Source organism: Engraulis encrasicolus, chromosome 13, assembly GCF_034702125.1.
Source record: "Engraulis encrasicolus isolate BLACKSEA-1 chromosome 13, IST_EnEncr_1.0, whole genome shotgun sequence".
Taxonomy (NCBI): Eukaryota; Metazoa; Chordata; class Actinopteri; order Clupeiformes; family Engraulidae; genus Engraulis; species Engraulis encrasicolus.
Window position 1 is genome coordinate 52,454,919 of NC_085869.1, and position 19,865 is coordinate 52,474,783.

At 42.0% G+C, this 19,865-nt stretch overlaps 1 protein-coding gene and 1 long non-coding RNA gene across 3 annotated transcripts in view; one reads left to right on the forward strand and one right to left on the reverse strand.

Annotated features, from left to right (window-relative positions):
- The window catches only part of LOC134461375 (methyl-CpG-binding domain protein 5-like), a 52,244-nt gene that overhangs the window by 19,114 nt on the left and 13,265 nt on the right, over positions 1–19,865 (reverse strand). Inside the window, exon 2 of the mRNA XM_063214236.1 lies at positions 733–1,465. Coding sequence (XP_063070306.1) covers positions 733–860 — 128 coding nt within the window. The 5' untranslated portion in view covers positions 861–1,465. The remainder of the gene's footprint in view (positions 1–732; positions 1,466–19,865) is intronic.
- Positions 11,946–14,302, forward strand: LOC134461373 (uncharacterized). 2 transcript variants are annotated; one of them, XR_010037270.1, is made up of 4 exons: positions 11,946–12,499; positions 12,783–13,367; positions 13,592–13,688; positions 14,278–14,302. It is a non-coding gene; the product is annotated as an uncharacterized LOC134461373 (long non-coding RNA). The 2 variants fall into 2 exon arrangements; XR_010037269.1 differs by having other exon boundaries at positions 11,946–12,140.

Below are 19,865 nucleotides of genomic sequence, written 5' to 3' on the forward strand. Positions count from 1 at the left end.
TCATACATAATCAATAACCAAGGTCTTCAGGCTACACAGTGTAAGCAACTGGACTTTGAAAACTTGAAAGACGTTTCAGTTCTCATCCAAGGAGCTTCATCACTTCTGGTCAATGTACTGTAGAGGGAATGGCCCTGAGAGTCCAAGTATGGTAACCAAGATCAAGCCCGCCGACAGGGGGGGAAAAGGGTATGTTGTCCCAGGCCCAGGGAGATAGGGGCCCCAGAATTGGGTCCCATTTACATTGTATGTGTTGGGTAGGGGGGCCCTTTCAGATGACTTTGTTCCGGGTCCAGCAAAAGCTGTCAGCGGCTCTGACCAAGATACAGAGTTTTTACGAATCACCGATGCATAAAAGTGGAATCAATTCCGGTCTAAATGGGTGTGATCGACGATGACATCGCATTAATTCTGAACTTTCAATAGTTTCCTAAAGAGGCATGGCAGCTCAGAACCTTAACTGAAAAGTAAGAGGAGGACGCGCCACGCATACATTTTAAGTGCACAATTAGGGTCTAGAAACAGTTGATTTCACTAATTAACTAGTGCGATGAATGACTGGAACAAATAGTGGGTGCGGGATTGTAAATTTCTGAAACCAGGTTATCCAACACAGCTGTACTGTATACTTAACAGTATTACCCAACACTGCTGTAAACTTCACCAGACTACCCAACACAGCTGTATACTTCAGCGGACTACCCAACATGCACAGTAGGCCATACAGTGTACCTTATGTAGACCACCCTGGCATGGTCCACCTGCCGCTGCCAACCAATGGGCACCTGGGTGGCAGAGGGGGGACCCTCCTTGCCTTGAGCGTCTGGGCAGAGTGTCTCCGACGTCTTCATCGCGTCCATCCTCTTGGGGGAGGCAGTCTCCGAAACTCACACCCTCTTAAGGCCGCAGGGCCACCTCAGCTCGAGTGAGAGCACGCTCATCCTTTTGTGTCCTACGGGGGGGCATGTCATAGAAGCGGTGGTGCCCAGACTGCATGCTTGGAGTGTGGTGCAGTCTACTAGCGATGAAGGATGCTGCCTGCCTGGCCTTCTGGTGTAGTCTTCAGCAGTCTGCTCTGTGGTGTGTTCTTCAGTACTCTTGGCTGCCTCTGGATCCAGCCTGATCACTGACACCTCCGCTCCCCGGCACCCTTCATCACTGAGCTTATCCCGCTGCTGTCAGTGCCAAGATGAGGTCATGTTGCTGTAAAGATAGGGTGGGACTGGATGCGGGGGCTGGGGCTGGAGCTGGGGCTCGGATGGCGGGGCTGAGGGGGCAGGGTTTGGCTATGAGATCAGCTGAGTCACTATGGGTTATCAGTCAAGATGACTGTCAGAGAGAGAGGAGCTGGGGCGAGCCGGGCACTGGCAGACCAGGACTCATGCCTCCCTTCTGAACGTTTGGTTGGCTTGAAACCCCACGGGAACAGTCTGATAATTGTTGTCTCCGGCTCAACGGTGAATTCCTAGACAAAAAAAGAAAAAAAATCTCAAAATTAAGTATGGAACAGTTTTATGAGAGAAAAGACAAGTTGGTGAAATGGCTATTCACAACAGCTTTATTTTTGGCCGGGTGAAAATCCTCAAGGACTATATTTTATGTTGTAAGGGAAAGTATGCTCCAGCAACAAAAATAACAAAAATACACACTTGGGAGCACTAGATACAAGAGATTAAGTTTTTTTATCTGATATGTCTAGACCATTTGCTCTCAATATGAATCCATTTGGACGTAATTCTTATTAACTCGGTCAACTGTTTCACCAAGCCCTTTCACTTCACACCACGTTTAGTTTCCATTTCAAGAATGAAAGAATACAACCATGATTTTGACAATTTACTGACCTACTTAAACTTTGGTTTGTTCTGACTACGTGATGCCCATCTACGCAGTGCGGATAGAATGCCATTTGCTTCCATCAAACAGACATCACAGATTCACAAACAGTATAATCAGTGTCAGTTTAGTAACTTTCTGGATTGATAAAAAAATGGGAGATCTTTCATCTGTTTCAAAGACACCATTTGAATGATGTAGACATTCTAGTTAGCATGGTAGTTTTAGTCTCTACATCTCTCTGCAACGGCTCTGGCACGAAGTTCAGTATGGAACCAGGGCGTGCGCGTTCACACACACACACACACACACGGAAGATCATACGATTGACTGAAGATATTTTTTGGACGGATAGACTGACAGCCTACAGATGGATAGCCGGAGCAATTAGTGCAGGAGGCTACTGATGAAAAAGAAACTCAAAAAAACACAGTCCAGATCGAGGGACGAAATAAAAACAGGGCACTCCTTTTGCCTGCCAGAGAGCAAGAGTCGAGTCTCATTAAAATAAATGTCAGAGAACGCTACAAAACAAATGTAGGGGAGAGGGATGTAAATCTCAACCTCCCTCACATCTCAACCTTCCCTCGTGGCAAAAAGAGACTGCAGGAGGTAGACATGAAAAAGACTCAAACATACAGTATGGAATATGGAAATACTGTATTACCATCTCATTGCCTGTGGTGATGTCATTCTATCAGGTATTGGCTGAGGGCTTGATTAAAGTGAGGTTGGGGGGGGGGGGGGGGGGTTAGGGAGGTGGTGGGGTAAATAAGAGGAGCTGGCCTCTTCGCCATGGTGACAAGAGAATGACTAAGCCCCTGTACGGTGACTGTGGGTGAGTTGGTGAGGGGAATGGGGAAGAGAGAGAGAGTGTGTATGTGTGTGTGTGTGTGCGTGCGTGCGTGCGTGCGTGCGTGCGTATGTGTGTTGAACAGGAGCAGCCCTACGGTGGCTGTGGCAGTTGGGGAGTGACATCAGCTTCTTGGAACAGGATGTGAATGAGGAGCATGATGCCCGGGAGCTGCAGAGAGGACGTGATGATGCCACGCCACACAATGTAGGCTACTTTTGGTGCAGATGGCATCACCAGCAGTCCCGTTCAGATTCAGATTCCTTTGAGAAAACCTTGGCTCAAAACATTTTTCTTTGGGCTAAACATGTACATTTGAGTTGTTTGGATCACAAGTTGCGTGACATAAACTTTTAAATGAGCCAGGGCCCTCAAACAAAGCAACTTATAAGCTGCTTGCCATAAGTAGAACTTGGAATATTTCAGTTGATGAAAAGAAACCTAAGGAACCCGATCAAGGGTAGTAGCCTGGTTATCATCGACATTCAAATCTCTTCGAGACTTGGTCTGACCAAGAGCATAACTATTAACATTTCCCAAAAGGCATGGTTGACTCTCCTCCCTTGACTTGCTTATGGTTGTTTGCTTCCCCACAAAGTGAAAGGAGTTCCTGTATTTGCGGGAACTCAGAAAGTACTTGCATTACTCTTGACCTGACTAGTTGCAACGCTGAAGGTGTTGCGTCACTAGGAGGGCGCGGCCTGGCTAGTGTTGTGGAGGCCATCATCCCAAAACATGTTTGCTTAAAAAAGTCAACTACATTATAACAACATTGCTGTGACATGACAGTCTTAAAGGGACACTGTGCAGGAAATGGTCAAAAAAGGTACTGCAACTATGCTGCTCATTGAAACTGTGTCACCTATTGCCAAATTTTAGCTTTTCATGAAAGTTTACTAAGTATTAAACAATTATTGTCTAGTATGGCCCAAGTAAAGTCATTTTTGCAGCTAAAAATGGCTATTTCTGGAAATTCAAAATGGCGGACCATGGAGAAGATCCCTCTTTTCATGTATGAAAAATTCAATTTTTCCAGTCATACTGAATACTTAGAATTTGATGGTTGTGGTAAATATTCATGAAAAAGGTAACATTAGTTAATGGGTAGCATGAATTCTGGAAATAAACAACTAAAAATCTCACACAGTGTCCCTTTAAGTAACAACAATGAGCAACAATGAGCTCATAATAGAGGATAAGTTAAGGTAACTTTATTGATACCCAATGGTTAATCTAGCCTGGCGACGCCATCCTATGTACTCCACCTAAAGATTTTGGCTTCGCACATAGTCTGGCGAAACCCTCCTAACTTGGTTCGCTCACTGTTTAGCCAATCAGCAAACAGTTGAGAGTGGTGACACAGAACTCATCCGCAAAGTCTGTTACTGATTGGTTAAGGTAACATTATTCACACTTTTGTTTTGTTATTTGTTTTTCGACACTATATCGTAACAATCATGCTAGGTTTTTTTTATTTGAATTCGGAACTGGTAAAGTAGAGTAGAGATCAGACCATCTCCACCCTCCAGAGACGGATTTCTCTTAGCTTTCGCCAGACTGTTTGACGGAGTCAACAGTCGACTTTCCCTCAGGCTATGGTAAATCTTGCTTGCCGTTAAACAGTAAAAGCTTACACAACAACACACAATACAATGACAGTGACAAGAGTCAACAGGAGAAGACCAGGAGTCTATGCATGAAAAGGTAAATTAATAAGCCTGAAGAGGTTGCATGGCAATACCAAACTGGCACAATACATGATGTTAAAATTAACCTGTTAACCTGTTTAGGACGTACTGCTCCCCTCTTCATTCAGTTCCACTCTGGGTTAGATACAGGAAGGAGTGTCTAATGAATGACTTAAAAATGACTGTCTAAGGATTCTCCTGAAGAAACCAAGGAGTAGGCTACTAGAGCAGGTGGTTTATTCTGCCCACACCCACACACGCCTATGCATCGTACAGGCAGACAACTGTGATTTCACTGCATGGTTTCACTGTATTACTTGTAATAATTGTGTGAATGTGACAAATACATCTCCTGGTATCCTTATATCATTGCATGATGTATGAAAAATAAGTAAGGATTGAGTAACAGAATGCCTAAGCATGTCACACCACAGGACATGAAGTCACACCACAGGAAATTCACTGCATTGTGGCCATTTTAATCCTTTTGTATTTGTGACTGACCTCCTAGCTCATGCTAACTAGATAATGATATTGTGTTTAACCTTAATATGTGTTTTCACTCATAGAAAACTTTTTTTCCTTCCATAAGAGCAGTCACACCACGGGACACCATAAATGAACCTAAGCAATGTGTGACAGAAACATTGCAATATGTAGACATATTAAGAGGCTCATAGTCACTTTAAACTTCCACACCACTCTACAATAACGTATAACTGTTTAGGAGGCTGTCTTTAAGACCCTTGTAGTTGGCCTTGCAGCTGCCCGTCCACAAACCTGACTTACATGTCACCCCGCAGGACGCAATTTGTGTTACGAAATTAATATCAGTTAATATCACTGTATTGAGTTTTTTCACATTCATATTTTTTAATATAAAGTTAATATTTATGCAATCATGCCAAATGCTTTATCAATGATTCAACATGTTGTTGGTTTATTTTATAGCTGTATATATTCCAGGTTATATTAATGTTACAGTCACACCACAGGACACTTGACATATAAACCTTTCCATAAATCGGAACAAAAATGTTTCTTCTCATCTAAGACTAATATGATGTATGTACTGTATTGTAATGTTTCCACTGTGAGCCTCGAGCCTATAATTAAGTTTACATGGAACCACTAATGGATAGGAACTAGAGACTCTACTAAATGTTTGCCTGCAATGCAATTTCCCATTGAGACCACCTATGTTGCTAATTGGTTAGCATTTGGTGCTTTCGAGAAACAGGGTGTTGGGTGATCTGGTTCTTTCAATAAGGTATCTAGGTTAGATAGGCGTCACAATCTGAGGTCTAATGGTTTGGGAGTTTGTCACAGGTTTGGAGTGAGATGAGGATGTTTGGTGTGGCTCAAAGGGGGAGACATTTGGTTATATTAACATGGCCACACTTCAGCCATAGAGGGAGAGAGAGAGAGAGGGAGAGAGAGAGAGAGAGAGAGAGAGAGAGAGAGAGAGAGAGAGAGAGAGATAGATAGAGAGAGAGAGAGAGAGAGAGAGAGAGAGAGAGAGAGAGAGAGAGAGAGAGAGTAGCCCCTGTGATTCTCGCTGTGATCCAGAGATTAAACAGGGCCTTTTACATTTGCGGTTCTCTATAAAGTAGCCTTATGCTCACATATGTACTTACGTATAATATTCCATAGAAAATAATCAGACTACTTAATATTTAAGGTTAAGGACACACAACATTTAATTTAATTTACCTCACAAATTATAAACTACTATTTGTAGTAATTATATTAAATAAGTGAAATATTTGCACAAATATGACCACACTACGATACAACAAAACACATCATTTTTTAAAAAAATATTAAGACAAAGACTTCCCATGGTCTTCCTATGCAGTGCCCAAAGCGGAGTGAGGGTAACACAGACCTGTCCTCTCGAGAGCGTGCTCGCTCGACAGCTCGGAAGGAGGGAGTTGAAATATAGGACAGGCACACACAGTCTAGAAATGAAGGGTAGCGAGGCCATTCCACTGGGGTCTCCATATGCACAAGTGTGTGTGTGTGTGTGTGTGTGTGTGTGTGTGTGTGTGTGTGTGTGTGTGTGTGTGTGTGTGTGTGTGTGTGTTGTGTGTTGTGTGTGTGTGTGTGTGTGTGTGTGTGTGTGTGTGTGTGTGTGTGTGTGTGTGTGTGCATGCGCTTGTGTGCGGCAGTGTGTGTAATGTACACTGACTCCATGTCTGTGTGTGCTACATACTGCAAAGGAAAACGTCAGTCTGATTTTTTTTATTTATTCCAGTGAAAATAGTGTACTAAACACAGCTGCACAGACACAGTAGCGCCAAGACATATATCACCCATATCAATGATGATAACTCTTATTTCTCTCTCCGTCTTATAAAGGAGCATGAACTCATGGGCTCATGGGGGATTAGGAGTGTTGGCTGGATTCAGTAATCATTTGATGGAAGTAAAAACAGAAATTCCAAGGCACTTTGATTTAACAAAATGTAAAAAAGCCTTCACTTTATAGCGTCAGTTAGACTATTGGGACAAACAGACAGGGCCATTGCAATACCTAACTCAACCCCTCTGTGAGACAGGTAACTAGTGACATAGCGATGTGGTGGTCTTGGAATTGCGAAGATATTGGTCACATGATCGTAGAAGTATCAAGCACAGTGTTACCAAGTCAACAGGGTCACAAGAAACGTGTTCACAATACCAAAGATCGAGAAGAATTAAACGTGAAACTACCAGAAAACTACTACCATGAAGCACTGTCATATTCCAGAGCTAAAACCAGAAGAACAAGGTGTTCAGTACTCAGAGACATGACCAAGGTAAGAAAGGATGAAAGCTGACAATGACTAAACAAGAAACTGAAGTCAAGACTGGGTCAAGAAATCACTGAGGACAGATTTTTCCAGTGGTTTCATGAACTGGTGAGAGTGAAATTTGATGGACCAGGAGGATCAGCCCATGGCTGGATTGGATATCTGTAAAGAGCTGCACTCAGATGCCTGCCCAAGTCCTGCATAAAAGTCATCAAAGGCAGGAAGACAGGACGCCCTTGTAAAAGATATTTTTTCAACCGGTTTATCTTCCTGGTTAAATAAAGGTTATATAAATAGAAATCTTGTTCTTGAAAGGTGTAGACATTATGGAATATGTCTTCCGGAATCTGGCAGAAGGTTTGGTAGAGTTTTCTTGATACACACCATTTCTGGAACTTGAGACTCAATTCTGAAAACATCTAACCCACTTGCCAACACCCTGAACCTATTCCACTGAACTACAAGTACAATTCCTTCTTTACACTCAAATATCAATTCTAAAATACACTTTTTTCAATACACTACACTGGATTTGGCAACTCCCTGGTTTCCTCCATTGTGACACCCACCAATGTAATAACTCCCCACCAACGAAATAATCCTGCCAAAGTAATAAAAGGTGTGCATTTCAGACGCAATAGCCCGGCCAACGTAATAATTTCCTGCCAACACTTTTTTATTCCGTTGGCAGGGTTATTACGTTGGCAGGAAATTATTACGTTGGTGGATAGTGTGACACCCACCAACATAATAACTTCCCCCCAATGTAATAACCCTGCCAACGGAATAAAAAAGTGTGCATTTCAGACGTAATAGCCCGACTATACACATAGTTTTGAACAATAATACAAAGAAATAATGATGGCAGCAAAGTTTGAAGTCTATGCAGCAAGTGGAACCCTAAAAACCCTAATAAGCATTTGTTTAATTTTGTTAAAATCCCTTACTAAATTTTACCCATTTCATTTGATGGCAGGAAAAATAGCATATCTTAAATGTAATTTTCCCCCTTCCCACTTTTTCTAAACTGACTAAAATGCAATGCAACACTATATGTTATGTTATGTTTATTATCATAAATATCATAAAATGTTTCTGTATGCTGGTCAGGACCTGAAAAGCTGGCCTATTTTCATGCACTTTCCAGCATTTTGTCACTATACTGCAGGACTGTCAAATAGTTAAAGGTACACTGTGCAGGAAATGGTCAAAAAATGGTACTGCAACTATGCTGCTCCTTGAAACTGGGCTGCCTATTGCCAAATTTGATCTTTACATGAAAGTTTACTGAGTAATAAACAAATATTTTCTTGTTTGGTCCAAGTACAGTCATTTTTGCAGCTAAAAATGGCTATTTTTGGAAATTCAAAATGGCGGACCATGGAGAAGATCCCCCTTTTCATGTATGAAAAGTGAAATTTTTCCAGTCATAATGAATAGCCTACTTAGAATTTGATGGTGGTGGTAAGTATTCATGAAAAAGGTAACATTAGTGAATGGGCAGCATGAATTCTGGAAAGAAACAACTAAAAATCTCACACAGTGTCCCTTTAATGTTCTGCAGAAGTGTGATTACTTACAAGTGTGTTACAAGGAATGGACCACTTTCATAGTAAGCAACTTTTGGGTGACTGAGAACCTTCAAGAAGCCTAGAATTAGCCTAGAACTATTTTGTCACCTGGGTGATTTCACGTGAAATCAGACACTTTGGGACCCGGCCAACCCGGATTTCAATCATACTTGTTGTGCCTTTTTAGTAGCAAGGTAGCACCCCAGAACTGCATTGGTTTGAATCTGACATGAATATTAAGGTAGAAACAGACTAGTGAAGGTTTACAAATGAGGGTAGGACACTATACATTCAGCCTTGATTATATCAGTCAGTGTTAGTCACAAAAAGATGTCTGTGTGGTGTTGTTTGAAAGCTCTTTTCTGGCTCTACATATTACACAATCAGCTTGGATTACAACAACCCTCTGAATATGAATTATGATAAATTGACAATTTATAAATTGAATATCTAAAAAAAACATGCTTTAAAATGGCCGGCTTCTTGTATTAACGTAGCCTGCAATGTCACGAACAACGCCTGAAATGCTGGTGTTTGGTTCTTTATTCATTTCAGAGATAATGGGACTCAAAAATATGGCATCATACAAATCACTTAGTAATAATATGGTAATGCCATAGTAATATCACATGACAGCATCAGGGTTCCCACACTTTTTCAAAAATCATTTTCCAGGACATTTCCAGGACATTTCCAGGACTATTTTTGGATAATTCAGGACGGATATTTCATCCGTCGGACCCACAATTTGGACATACACAGCGACACACAATGCATTTTAGAGACAATGTGACTTTAAGGTTGGAATGAGTTGTAATGAATGAGTACAGTGTGTTAAGGAAGAGGGTACGTCCAAAGACGTCATAAGAGCATAGTATGGCATGGCCGCAAGGGGAGTCACTTTCTTCTTCTGCAGTTAGTACTAAGGAGACTAGTGATAGGAGGGATTACATTAAACACTGACAACTGGATCTCCTCTCTTGACCAATTTTGCGAAGTTACAGAGTTCAGATTTTGTCCATTATGGCGTTGCACCCACTGACCATGAGCACAGTGTCTTTAAGCAATGTCCTCGGACTACACCTAACCCAATGCATTTTCCATTGAGTGATACTTCTTATCCAATGTACATTATTTGCTTAGTACTGGCGGCAAGGTAAAATGCAAAGCCACTACCGCCAGGGCTGGAGTGTGGAACAGGTCATAGGACATAGTGAATTTGTGTCAGCTGTAATTAAGGCTGAATGACAGCTGTAATTTAACCATAAACTGAACACTGACGACAGGACATCCTATTTTGACCGGGCCGGAACTTGCAGCAGCTCCTCGCACCCGCAATTCAAATTGCGGAGTTTCCAGTGTCACAATTTTTATCGATCATGGCCTTGCATCCACTGCGCATGGTGTCCCCGGGCTACGCCCCCGTACTACACCGTGGTCAATGCAATTTCCTGCGAATAAGCGTTCTTATCCATTCTATGTTCTTTGTCCAAAGGTATTGACCTGGGTTGCGGTTGAAGATCCCCAGTTGTCCCGCTAGTAGGAATCTGCTGGAGCTTGGCGACCACACCCATATGTCAAATTTCGCAAGCCCAGCACGTGCAACCTCTGTTCAATTGAAATGCTTTCTGATCCACAAAACGTTTATTCGGAATTAAATGAAAGTGCAATGTAAACTCAAATTATCTCAGAAAGTAATACCTTAATAATAGTCTCTCTCTTATCGCAAAAAATAGTGTACTTGGATTTAAATGCATTCTCCACAAGACTTGACTTTGACTTTTTTGCTCACCAACCATTGTGGGCAGTGGTTTCTGTCTTTCTGTAGGCCAGTTTTGTTGACAGTTTCTTTTTCCCTGGAATATTCTTGCATACAAACAATTGATGCGACTACTGTGATTTGTCACACCAAAGATCAAACTAGCTTTCAAAGTGGCTAGTGAGACTGAAAGCTATGATCTCCAAAAAAGATAGCAGTACAATTTTTTGTAAGGAAGTGCTAGCACTGCCTATTTGTAGGCCTTTTATGACCGTAAGCAGGTTTTCGAGAGATATATAACGCCATGATATCAGCTAGCGACTTTTCAGCAAGCCAACTAGCGACTTCTAGTGACTTTTGGCAACACTGAGTCAAAGAATATGACTGTGTATAAGTGCAATCAAAGACGGCAACCTGACCAAACTGTGTGTGTGTGTGTGTGTGTGTGTGTGTGTGTGTGTGTGTGTGTGTGTGTGTGTGTGTGTCTGTGTGTGGACAATAATGCATTCAATAGATGGATATAAATTGAATCGTCATGTCTACAGTAGACTCGGAGAAGAGTAAAAATAATACCACAAACAAAATCGGGAAAAAGTTGAAGGGAAAAAAATCCAGGACAAATATTTTTTTTCCAGGACATTTGGTGAATTTCCAGGACTTTCAAGGACTTGAAAACACATCTCTAAATTTCCAGGTTTTCCAGGTTTTCCAGGACGTGTGGGAACCCTGCAGCATGTCTATCAGAATATGTGAAGGATGGAGATGGGAACACAGATGAGAACACAGAAATCCTGCAATATCTTCAATACAAATTAAAACGTAACTGCCCAGTGGGATCTATTAGTCTAAGCAAATGATCACATTTATTACATTGGTGGGACAAAATGCAACAAAATGCAAGACTTCTCAAGCTTCCCACAAAGTAATAAGGAAGCTGTGTACTACGATGGCAGGAGGCAAGAATTATTATGTTGGCAGGAAATTATTACGTTGCCCAGGCTATTACGTCTGAAATGCACACTTTTTTATTACGTTGGCAGGGTTATTACGTTAGTGAGAAGTTGTTACGTTGTTGGGTGTTACAACCCATCAAATTGGTGATTCTACTGGGCTACAGAGTGCATAGGGCAGCTTCAGGTGCCATAGATCAGGGGTGGGGAACCTATGTCTCAAGGCTGTTTTATGCGGCCCATGATATAATTCCAATGTTATGCAGCTTCACATGAAATAAGGCATATTTTGTAAAGGAATCTTAGAAATTACACATTTGCAATACAACTACATTATATTCAGGGGACCAAAAGAAGGTGGAGTCTGTTTTAAAGGTGGCTGCCTTCAATATAGGCCTAAAGTGCAGGGTGAAATCCTGGTTTGTGTTCATGATATGGCCATCAGAGAACTTCTACGGCCCTAGGACGAATTTGAAGTGGCCCCTCGAATCAATATGGTCCAGCTGCGTCTTGTCCAGCTAATACCGCTACGCCCATTCCTCCTTACTAGACCGCCCTCACAGTAACGCCCCTTTGGCTGTTCAAGTTTCTCAAGTCAGTGACATGCTGCCGAATGACAACACAAGCGCCGCACAGGACTTTTTAAAACGACTGAATGGATTTCGCTGCAGCGATCACTCAACTGTCGGTAAGATTTCAATATAAATGCATGAATATACATAACGGTTACTTTACGAGTTGACTTTCAGTCGGAGGGCGAACATTTACCTCGGCCCACCAACTAGCGGTTTTGGCTAATGTTATTTAGCTTCAAGGCAAGCTAACAGGCCGCCCTTCCTAAGTTTCAGATGTTGTGTGTATATTTGTCATAATGACTTGATGTAGTAGTGCTAAAAATAAACCTTTATATGTTCTCTTAGTGAACTTCTCAAAATATATGGGCTATAATGTATAATGTACTTGGGATGGGTTTATCGTTACCCATTGTTTCTGATGGGGCGTTAATTGGTGTGGCACCCCGGAAATCTTCCTCACTTCTGGCAAGGGGTAAGCTGTGTTATTTTTTCCTCCGTGTCACAAACTATTTAATGATGTTTCTGTACTTTAATTTCTCTGTTATTTTATTGATCTTTGATGGGAGCATATTCTGTTACGTTTGTGTTGATATTTTCGTTGCAATTTTCGCTCAAAGTATGTAAATTAGCGCTATTAATGTCCGCGATCGTTATGAAGTTAACAGGTGCTAACGAGCCTATTGTGTCGCAGGAATGCCGTTTGCTTCGCCCCCTTGCAGTGTGCCTCATTGTGTCCGCCCTGTCTGTTGTTTCAGATTGGGAAGTAAATAAATGCTACTGGATCGAGACCCCTCATCTCTCCTGCCTCTTCAATCATCCAAAGACTGTTAAGTTTGTTATTTTAATGTAATGGTCGGTTCATGTCCGTATTGACTTGACTTGTCATTGGGTCTGATTTTAAATGTGCCATATAGTTCAATGTGGGAGCAGGTTCACACACTAAATAAGACACTAAGGTCAAGCACAATCAGATTTTTTTTTTTTAAACAATTCTCAGAGCAGAGTAGAGCAGACGTTTCAGGTTACTGCCATCAGAGAGTAGTGACTTGACCTTAGTGTCTTAAGTGTGCTCCCACATTGAACTCTACTTTTTGGGTCCATGCACCTACTTATTTCTAAACATCTAAGCGCAATTATACCCCTGCCTCCTGATGTGCCATATAACCTGTATCTCTCCAATTGTGTGTGTGTGTGTGTGTGAGAGAGAGAGAGAATGTGTGCACGCAGATATAAGAAGTTGGGGTTGATGATCCACATGATGGTGATGGACCAGGACAGCTCTGGACCTCCTGACTGGCAGCTCCATCCTCAACCTCTTCCTGCCCTTCACACATGTGCAGGTAAGGCCAATTTTTAAAAACTCACTGCATTGTCTGTGGCAAACGTAGGAGAAAAGGAGTGTGCGAGTGAGTAAGTGAGAACCCGGTCATTATACATGTGACCCTTAAAGGGCGTGTGTCTCCTAGAACCAAGACAGTGGCAGTGTGTGTCTGTCTGTCTTTGGTTAAGGATATCTTTAAGATATTACCTTGTTGTGGTAACATAATTTTGCTATTTCTGACAGGCAGAGAGGCAGTTTTCTGAAGGATGGTTGATGTCAGTACCAACATGTTGTGATGGAGGCTTCCACCTGAGCTGAACACAGAAACTTGCACACAGTGGTGAGTAAAACACTGAATCTAAAGACAAGCTGGGCTACTTCACAGTGACTAGACCCAGAGATGACTGGAGCACTCAGCAACTTTTTTAGAGGTTTTTTATTTTGGTGCACAAAATGACTGACGTTTCGGCGCACGGCGCACCGGCGCACTCTGAGGAAGGCGCAGGTGCGCCGAAACGTCAGTCATTTTGTGCACCAAAATAAAAAAAGAGTTGCTGAGTGCTCCAGTCATCTCTGGGTCTAGTCACTGTGAAGTAGCCCAGCTTGTCTTTATACTGCTGTCCTCGACGGTGAGCACCACCAAGGCTGAAGCGCAGACATCCCCTCTTCGAAAACACTGAATCTGTTTTGTTCTGCACTAGAACTATACATATTTCAAACAGTAATTCCTTTCTGTGCTGTGTTCGTTTATTGCAATATGTATAGAGGATAACACAAAACACTGGCACTGTAGTGATCCCTGCACAGGCCAGAAGCTGTGTATCTTCAGCCTGGTGTTCTGCATTAAAATGATGGGTGTGTTTTTTTTATGTAGTGTATTCTATGTATCCCTCTCGTGTGTGTGTGTGTGTCTGTGTGCATGCGTGCAGATGGAAGCAGTCGTTCCTGTTTAGCATCGATATGCTGCGAATGGGTTTGATGAGTCACAGCATGGTGATGGGCAATCAGCATCAGGACCAGGGCCGCTCACAAGGAGAACCTCCTGCCCTGCCTCTTCATCCTCAACCTCCAATCTTCCTGCTCTTCACACATGTGCAGGTGAGGACAACCTCTAAAATGCACACTTGACTTGAGGCAAAGGGGGAGAGATTAGGCGTGCATGCATGCACGCGCACCAAACTTTAAGACAGTAGCAGTGTGTGTGGGGGCATGTGCACAAGCATATGCACGTGCTCATGTCATGTCCTTCTGTAGGTAGATAAGGGGTGGTTGTTTTTGTCTTAATAGTCATTCATAACATTAACATGCCTTTTTTTTGACAGGCACGGAGCCAGCTTTCAGAGGGAGGGCTGATGACACCAGCAACTTCGGATCTGAACCTGATCAACCCAGCACCAACCACTGTGCCGCTCCTCCTCTGCCAACTGCACCACATGGCTCCACCATCTCAAAAAGGCACAGACACTACTCCACTTCCTGCGAAGGATGAGAGAAGAGCCGACCTCCCCACATCGGCACTCACCACCTTCTACAGGGGTGTCATTGAGAGCACCCTGGCCAGCAGCCTCTCTGTCTGGCATGGCAGCCGTCAAGAGTGGTGAGGACAGCAGAAAAGCTCATAAGATCACCCCTACCAGCCATTCCGGATCTGTACACTTCACACTGTTCCAAGAGGGCAATGAACATCATAAAGACACAACTCATCCAGCACACAGACCGCCCTCCCTACTACCATCAGGGAAGCGCTAGCCCACCATGCGGTGCTGCAAAAGCACACTGGGAAACGGCTTCTTTCCACAAGCCATCAGACTCCTCAACGCACTGAAGAAAACCACATGAATAACCAAGGACACGAGAGAATATTCCATGAACACTTCTTTCACCATGCCACTTACATTTTACTCATTGCACCTTGTATACAGCATCTTCACATCACCTGTATGAACTCCTCCTGCCATGTGTGTGTGTGTGTGTGTCCACTGTGTTTGTGTATTTATTGTCCATCAGTATGTTAATTGCACACTGTTTGGGTGTGAGTGTATTTATAGTATGTATCAGTCTGTATTTAATGTCAATGCCTTATTTTTAGTTATTAGTTAAATGCACATTGGAGACTGGTCAAACACAATTTCAAACTTTGTGTTAACCCTCCATAGATTTTTTTGTCAAAAAATGGAGTCTAATCTACTGTACTAGGCTATCAACAGACCACACAGTTGAGTGCTGTTTTATGCACTCTGAATATGAGGAGAGGAAGAGGTGACCGTTCACACTTCATAGTGTAAAAGTAAACGGAAATAAATTTTCACATTTCATTCCTGTCTCGTTCGTTCACTTCTTTCAGCAATGTATGTGGCCTACATGCAGGGAAGCTGACAGGGGGGACAAAGGGGTCCGTTGACCTGGGCCCAGTGAGACGAGGGGTCCAGGAATGGGTCCTCATTACATTGTATGTAGTCTATGTATTGAGTGGGGGGCCCTTTCAGATGACTTTGTCCTGGGCACAGCCAAAGCTGTCAGCGGCCCTGATTATGTACGCACAAACACTGGTTATGATGGTAGGAAAAATGTTCTGTTTTCTGATGGCCTTTGAATTAAGACAGGCCAATCTGGAACCTCTCCTGGATAAAGAGGTAAGCTTCAATAGTGTGGTCACTCCTAAATCATAGACAGACATGGAGTATGGTAGGCCTATGGTAATGAAGAAATCGTTTTTCTCCAATAGAACAAAAATGGCCTATTGCCATTTCAAATACTATTTCATATATTTTTTCATTAATATCTGCTCTTTCCAAGCTGACCACATTGCCACATAAATGTGGTGAGGTGACACGCATTACTTTAAAAAGTCGGGAATGTGTTGCTGATGTTTTACATCGTTTCAAACTTTTCTAAGTAGCCTATACCAAGTGAACAACCTCGCCAAAAAGGGTTTTTTAATTATTATTATTTGTCCGGGTGTGTGAATATCCTGGAAAGGATGTTAAATCATATATAGCCTACACAGTGTTAACAGTGACCTTGATACACACAGCTAGGTAAGGTGATGTCAACGTCGTCGTGTTGAAATTAAAGCATTTTGGCGACCCGATACGTTGCTATGACAAATTTGTGCATAGCGACACGAGTCCTAAACAGTAGGCTACAATGTCCAAGGTACGGGAAGACAAAGCAAGATACATTGGGATTAGAAAACGTGTGATTTATCTCACTTTCTTACATACATTGTTGAGAATATTATGTCAGTGGAATGTTCAGTGAAACGTTTCTCTGGAAGATTTGGACGGGATATCTTTGTAACAAACAATGGAGCCTTCATCCGGAAATGGCCTTGAAAATGACATCATGCAGTATCCCTTCACGATTGGCCAATACGGCAAATGCCGGGAACGCCCATGGGCGTGCTTGCATTAAGGGTGGAACTGTTTTACTGCAGCTGGACCCTTCTCCCTCGAATGACAAAGGTTCCCCACCCCGGCCCTAGACACAAATGGCACGCTGCCTTCACTAGATTCAATCAAGTTTACAGTCAGTTAGGGCTTTGTAGGGCAGTAGAAATGCCGGGACTCAAACCCAGACCCTCTGGAGTGCAACCCTTCTCCCATCCATTGTGCCCCGCTCATCATCTATGCACTGCCCATCATGGGGTCCCTTGCACCCATGTACTGGTTCCCTCACAACTACGAACTACGAACTACGCCTCAGACACAATGAGTGTGCCTCTGATCATGGCATCCCGGCAGCCATCCCGTTTACAACTTTAACAGTGTAGGATAATATAGAGTTGGCCCACCAGGACTTGGGTGGAAGACGTGACGCCTTGTTTTTTTTTGTAACATTGGTTAAAAACCTACAAAACCGTTATTTTTCCTTTAAAAAACAAATGTCAATGAAAAAAGATGTGGTACATTATGTTTCATATTAGTCTTAGATGAGAAGAAACATTTTTGTTAAGATTTATGTAAAGGTTTATATGTCAAATATCCTGCGGTGTGACTGTAACATTAATGAAACCTGGAATATAATATATATATAAAATTAACCAACAACATTTTGAATAATGTATGAAGCATTTGGCATGATTGCATAAATATAAACTTTATATTAAGATATGTGAATGTGAAAAAAACTCAAGACAGTAATATTAACTACAAGTTCAATTTCGTAACACAAATTGCGTCCTGTGGGGTGACATGTATGTCAATGTTTGTGAACGGGCAGCTGCAAGGCCAACTACAAGGGTCTTAAAGACTGGCTCCTAACCAGTCAGTACCTCAGTTATTGGAGAGTGCTGTGGAAGCTTAAGGTGGCTATTAACCTCTTAATATGTCTTCATATTGCAATGTTTCTGTCACACAAGGCTTAGGTTCATTTCATAGTGTCCTGTGGTGTGACTGCTCTTATAGAAGGAAAAAAAGGTTTTTTTAATAAATCAAAACACATATTAAGATTAAACACAATATCATTATCAAGTTAGCATGAGGGTTGTGACATGCCTATGCAATGTGTTGATGCAGGACACATTTTCTCAAAAATGGCAAAAATTAGGCGAAATTCCACGGACCACTAAGTTCTTTATTTTTTTTCTATTTTTTTCCAATTTTTTCAATCAATTTTTTCAGGAATTGGAAAAACTTTTTTTTTTTTTTTGGCATACGCCCTTAAACGTCAGCCACCCACTTACACCCAGATCTTCTGGGGTACCAAACTGGGACTCTAACTGCTACACCAAAGTGCCAGGCCTGTGACAAATCACACCGAAAACCCTAGTAATGGTCCTAGTAACATCACAGGCTAGTACTGATCTGTAACAAAAATATATAATCGTGAAAACAGGAATATGGACTTTGACCTGCAGTACAATGTCCAGTTGACCTGCTTCAATGAAGCAAGCTGAGCCCAATCAGTGACTGTTATTACTAACCTGCAGCAATATCAAACTCAGAAGCAAAAACAGGAATAGCCTATGGAGTTTTTACGAGAACAAATTATCTAGTGAAATCCCAAAGACGCAACAGGCTATTGTCATATTTGAAATGGTTTCCTATCTAAAATAATGAAATAGAACAGCAATTTCTCATACCAGGGCTTTGTTATAATTGATCCGATGCCCACACCATTCTGAGCATTTTCAAATTCAATTTCATATCAAATGGTTGGACTGGAAGCTGAATGACAGAAAGGAAGGACAGTATTGCCAGATGCTGATAAGTTTCCATCAGAAAAGTGAACACGGCTGAGATGGGATGGTATGAGCTGGGGTGGTTGGAAGCTCTAAATTGACACCCACCAAACGCCCAAAGGCTGGTAAAAATTCAGCTTGGCTGGTAGAAAATAAAACTTACCAGCAACTTTGACCAACTGGTGAGCAGGGGTGGAAAAGTAACTTATTACTTTTACTCAATATTGTACTTGAGTAGCTTTTATGAATACTTTGTACTTTTTAAGTATTTTTTTAAATTAATACTTTTACTTGTACTTGAGTACATTTTGACCCAAGTACTTTACTCAATTACACTGGAACCTGGCCTGAGTACTGAGTAAAAAAAAATGACTGAGAGACAAAATGCCATGCACAATAATGCCACAATCCGCCGGAAATGAAAGATTGTGCAGGATGGCACACAGCATTTCCACTATTTTACTATCTTGTATCAATGTATTGGATGATGGCTGGCGCCAAGCAAGAGATAGAGGTTATGGAGGACGATATTCAAGAAAAATAAACATGACATTCTCAAGAGGACAGCTAATTAAAAGTAACTAAGTACTTTTTACTCAAATTACATTTTAAGTGAAGTACTTTTTACTTTTACTTGAGTAGATTTTTAGATAGGTACTTTTACTTGTACTTGAGTAGAATTTAGGCAAAGTAAAGATACTTTTACTTGAGTACACATTTTCGGTACTCTTTCCACCTCTGCTGGTGAGTGTGAGTGTGTGTGTGTGTGTGTGTGTGTGTGGCCAGTAAGATTAACATCTACTAGTAATTTTGGCTCGTAATGAAAAAGTTGATTTAGAGCCCTGGTTGGAAAAGAGAAACATGTGTGTGTGTGTGTGTGTGTGTGTGTGTGTGTGTGTGTGTGTGTGTGTGTGTGTGTGTGTGTGTGTGTGTGTGTGTGTGTGTGTTCTCGTACACACCCTACCCCCACCCCTCACAGGTTTTTAAACCATACCCAGTACACCTGTTTGTTTTTGCACTTGAAAAAGGACGAAGGTTCGAAACGTCGTGCAAATAAATCACTGGGAGCATTAACAGTGTTGCGGACTTCCATCATTTACTTCAGTTACTTTATTTTGTCCAGCACCTGTACTACTGATCTGCGCGCATTCTCTACCTTCTTGTGTGTGTGTTCTACACATTACTCGAACAAATCCTGAAGATAATGCTGATGGACTGTGGAGAGCCTGGAGAATAAATACGTACATTTGAGCATATACAGTAGACTACCAAGGAAACAGGGGGGTAAAGTGGAGTTATTTTAATGGGATAATAACTGAGTAATAACAAAATATA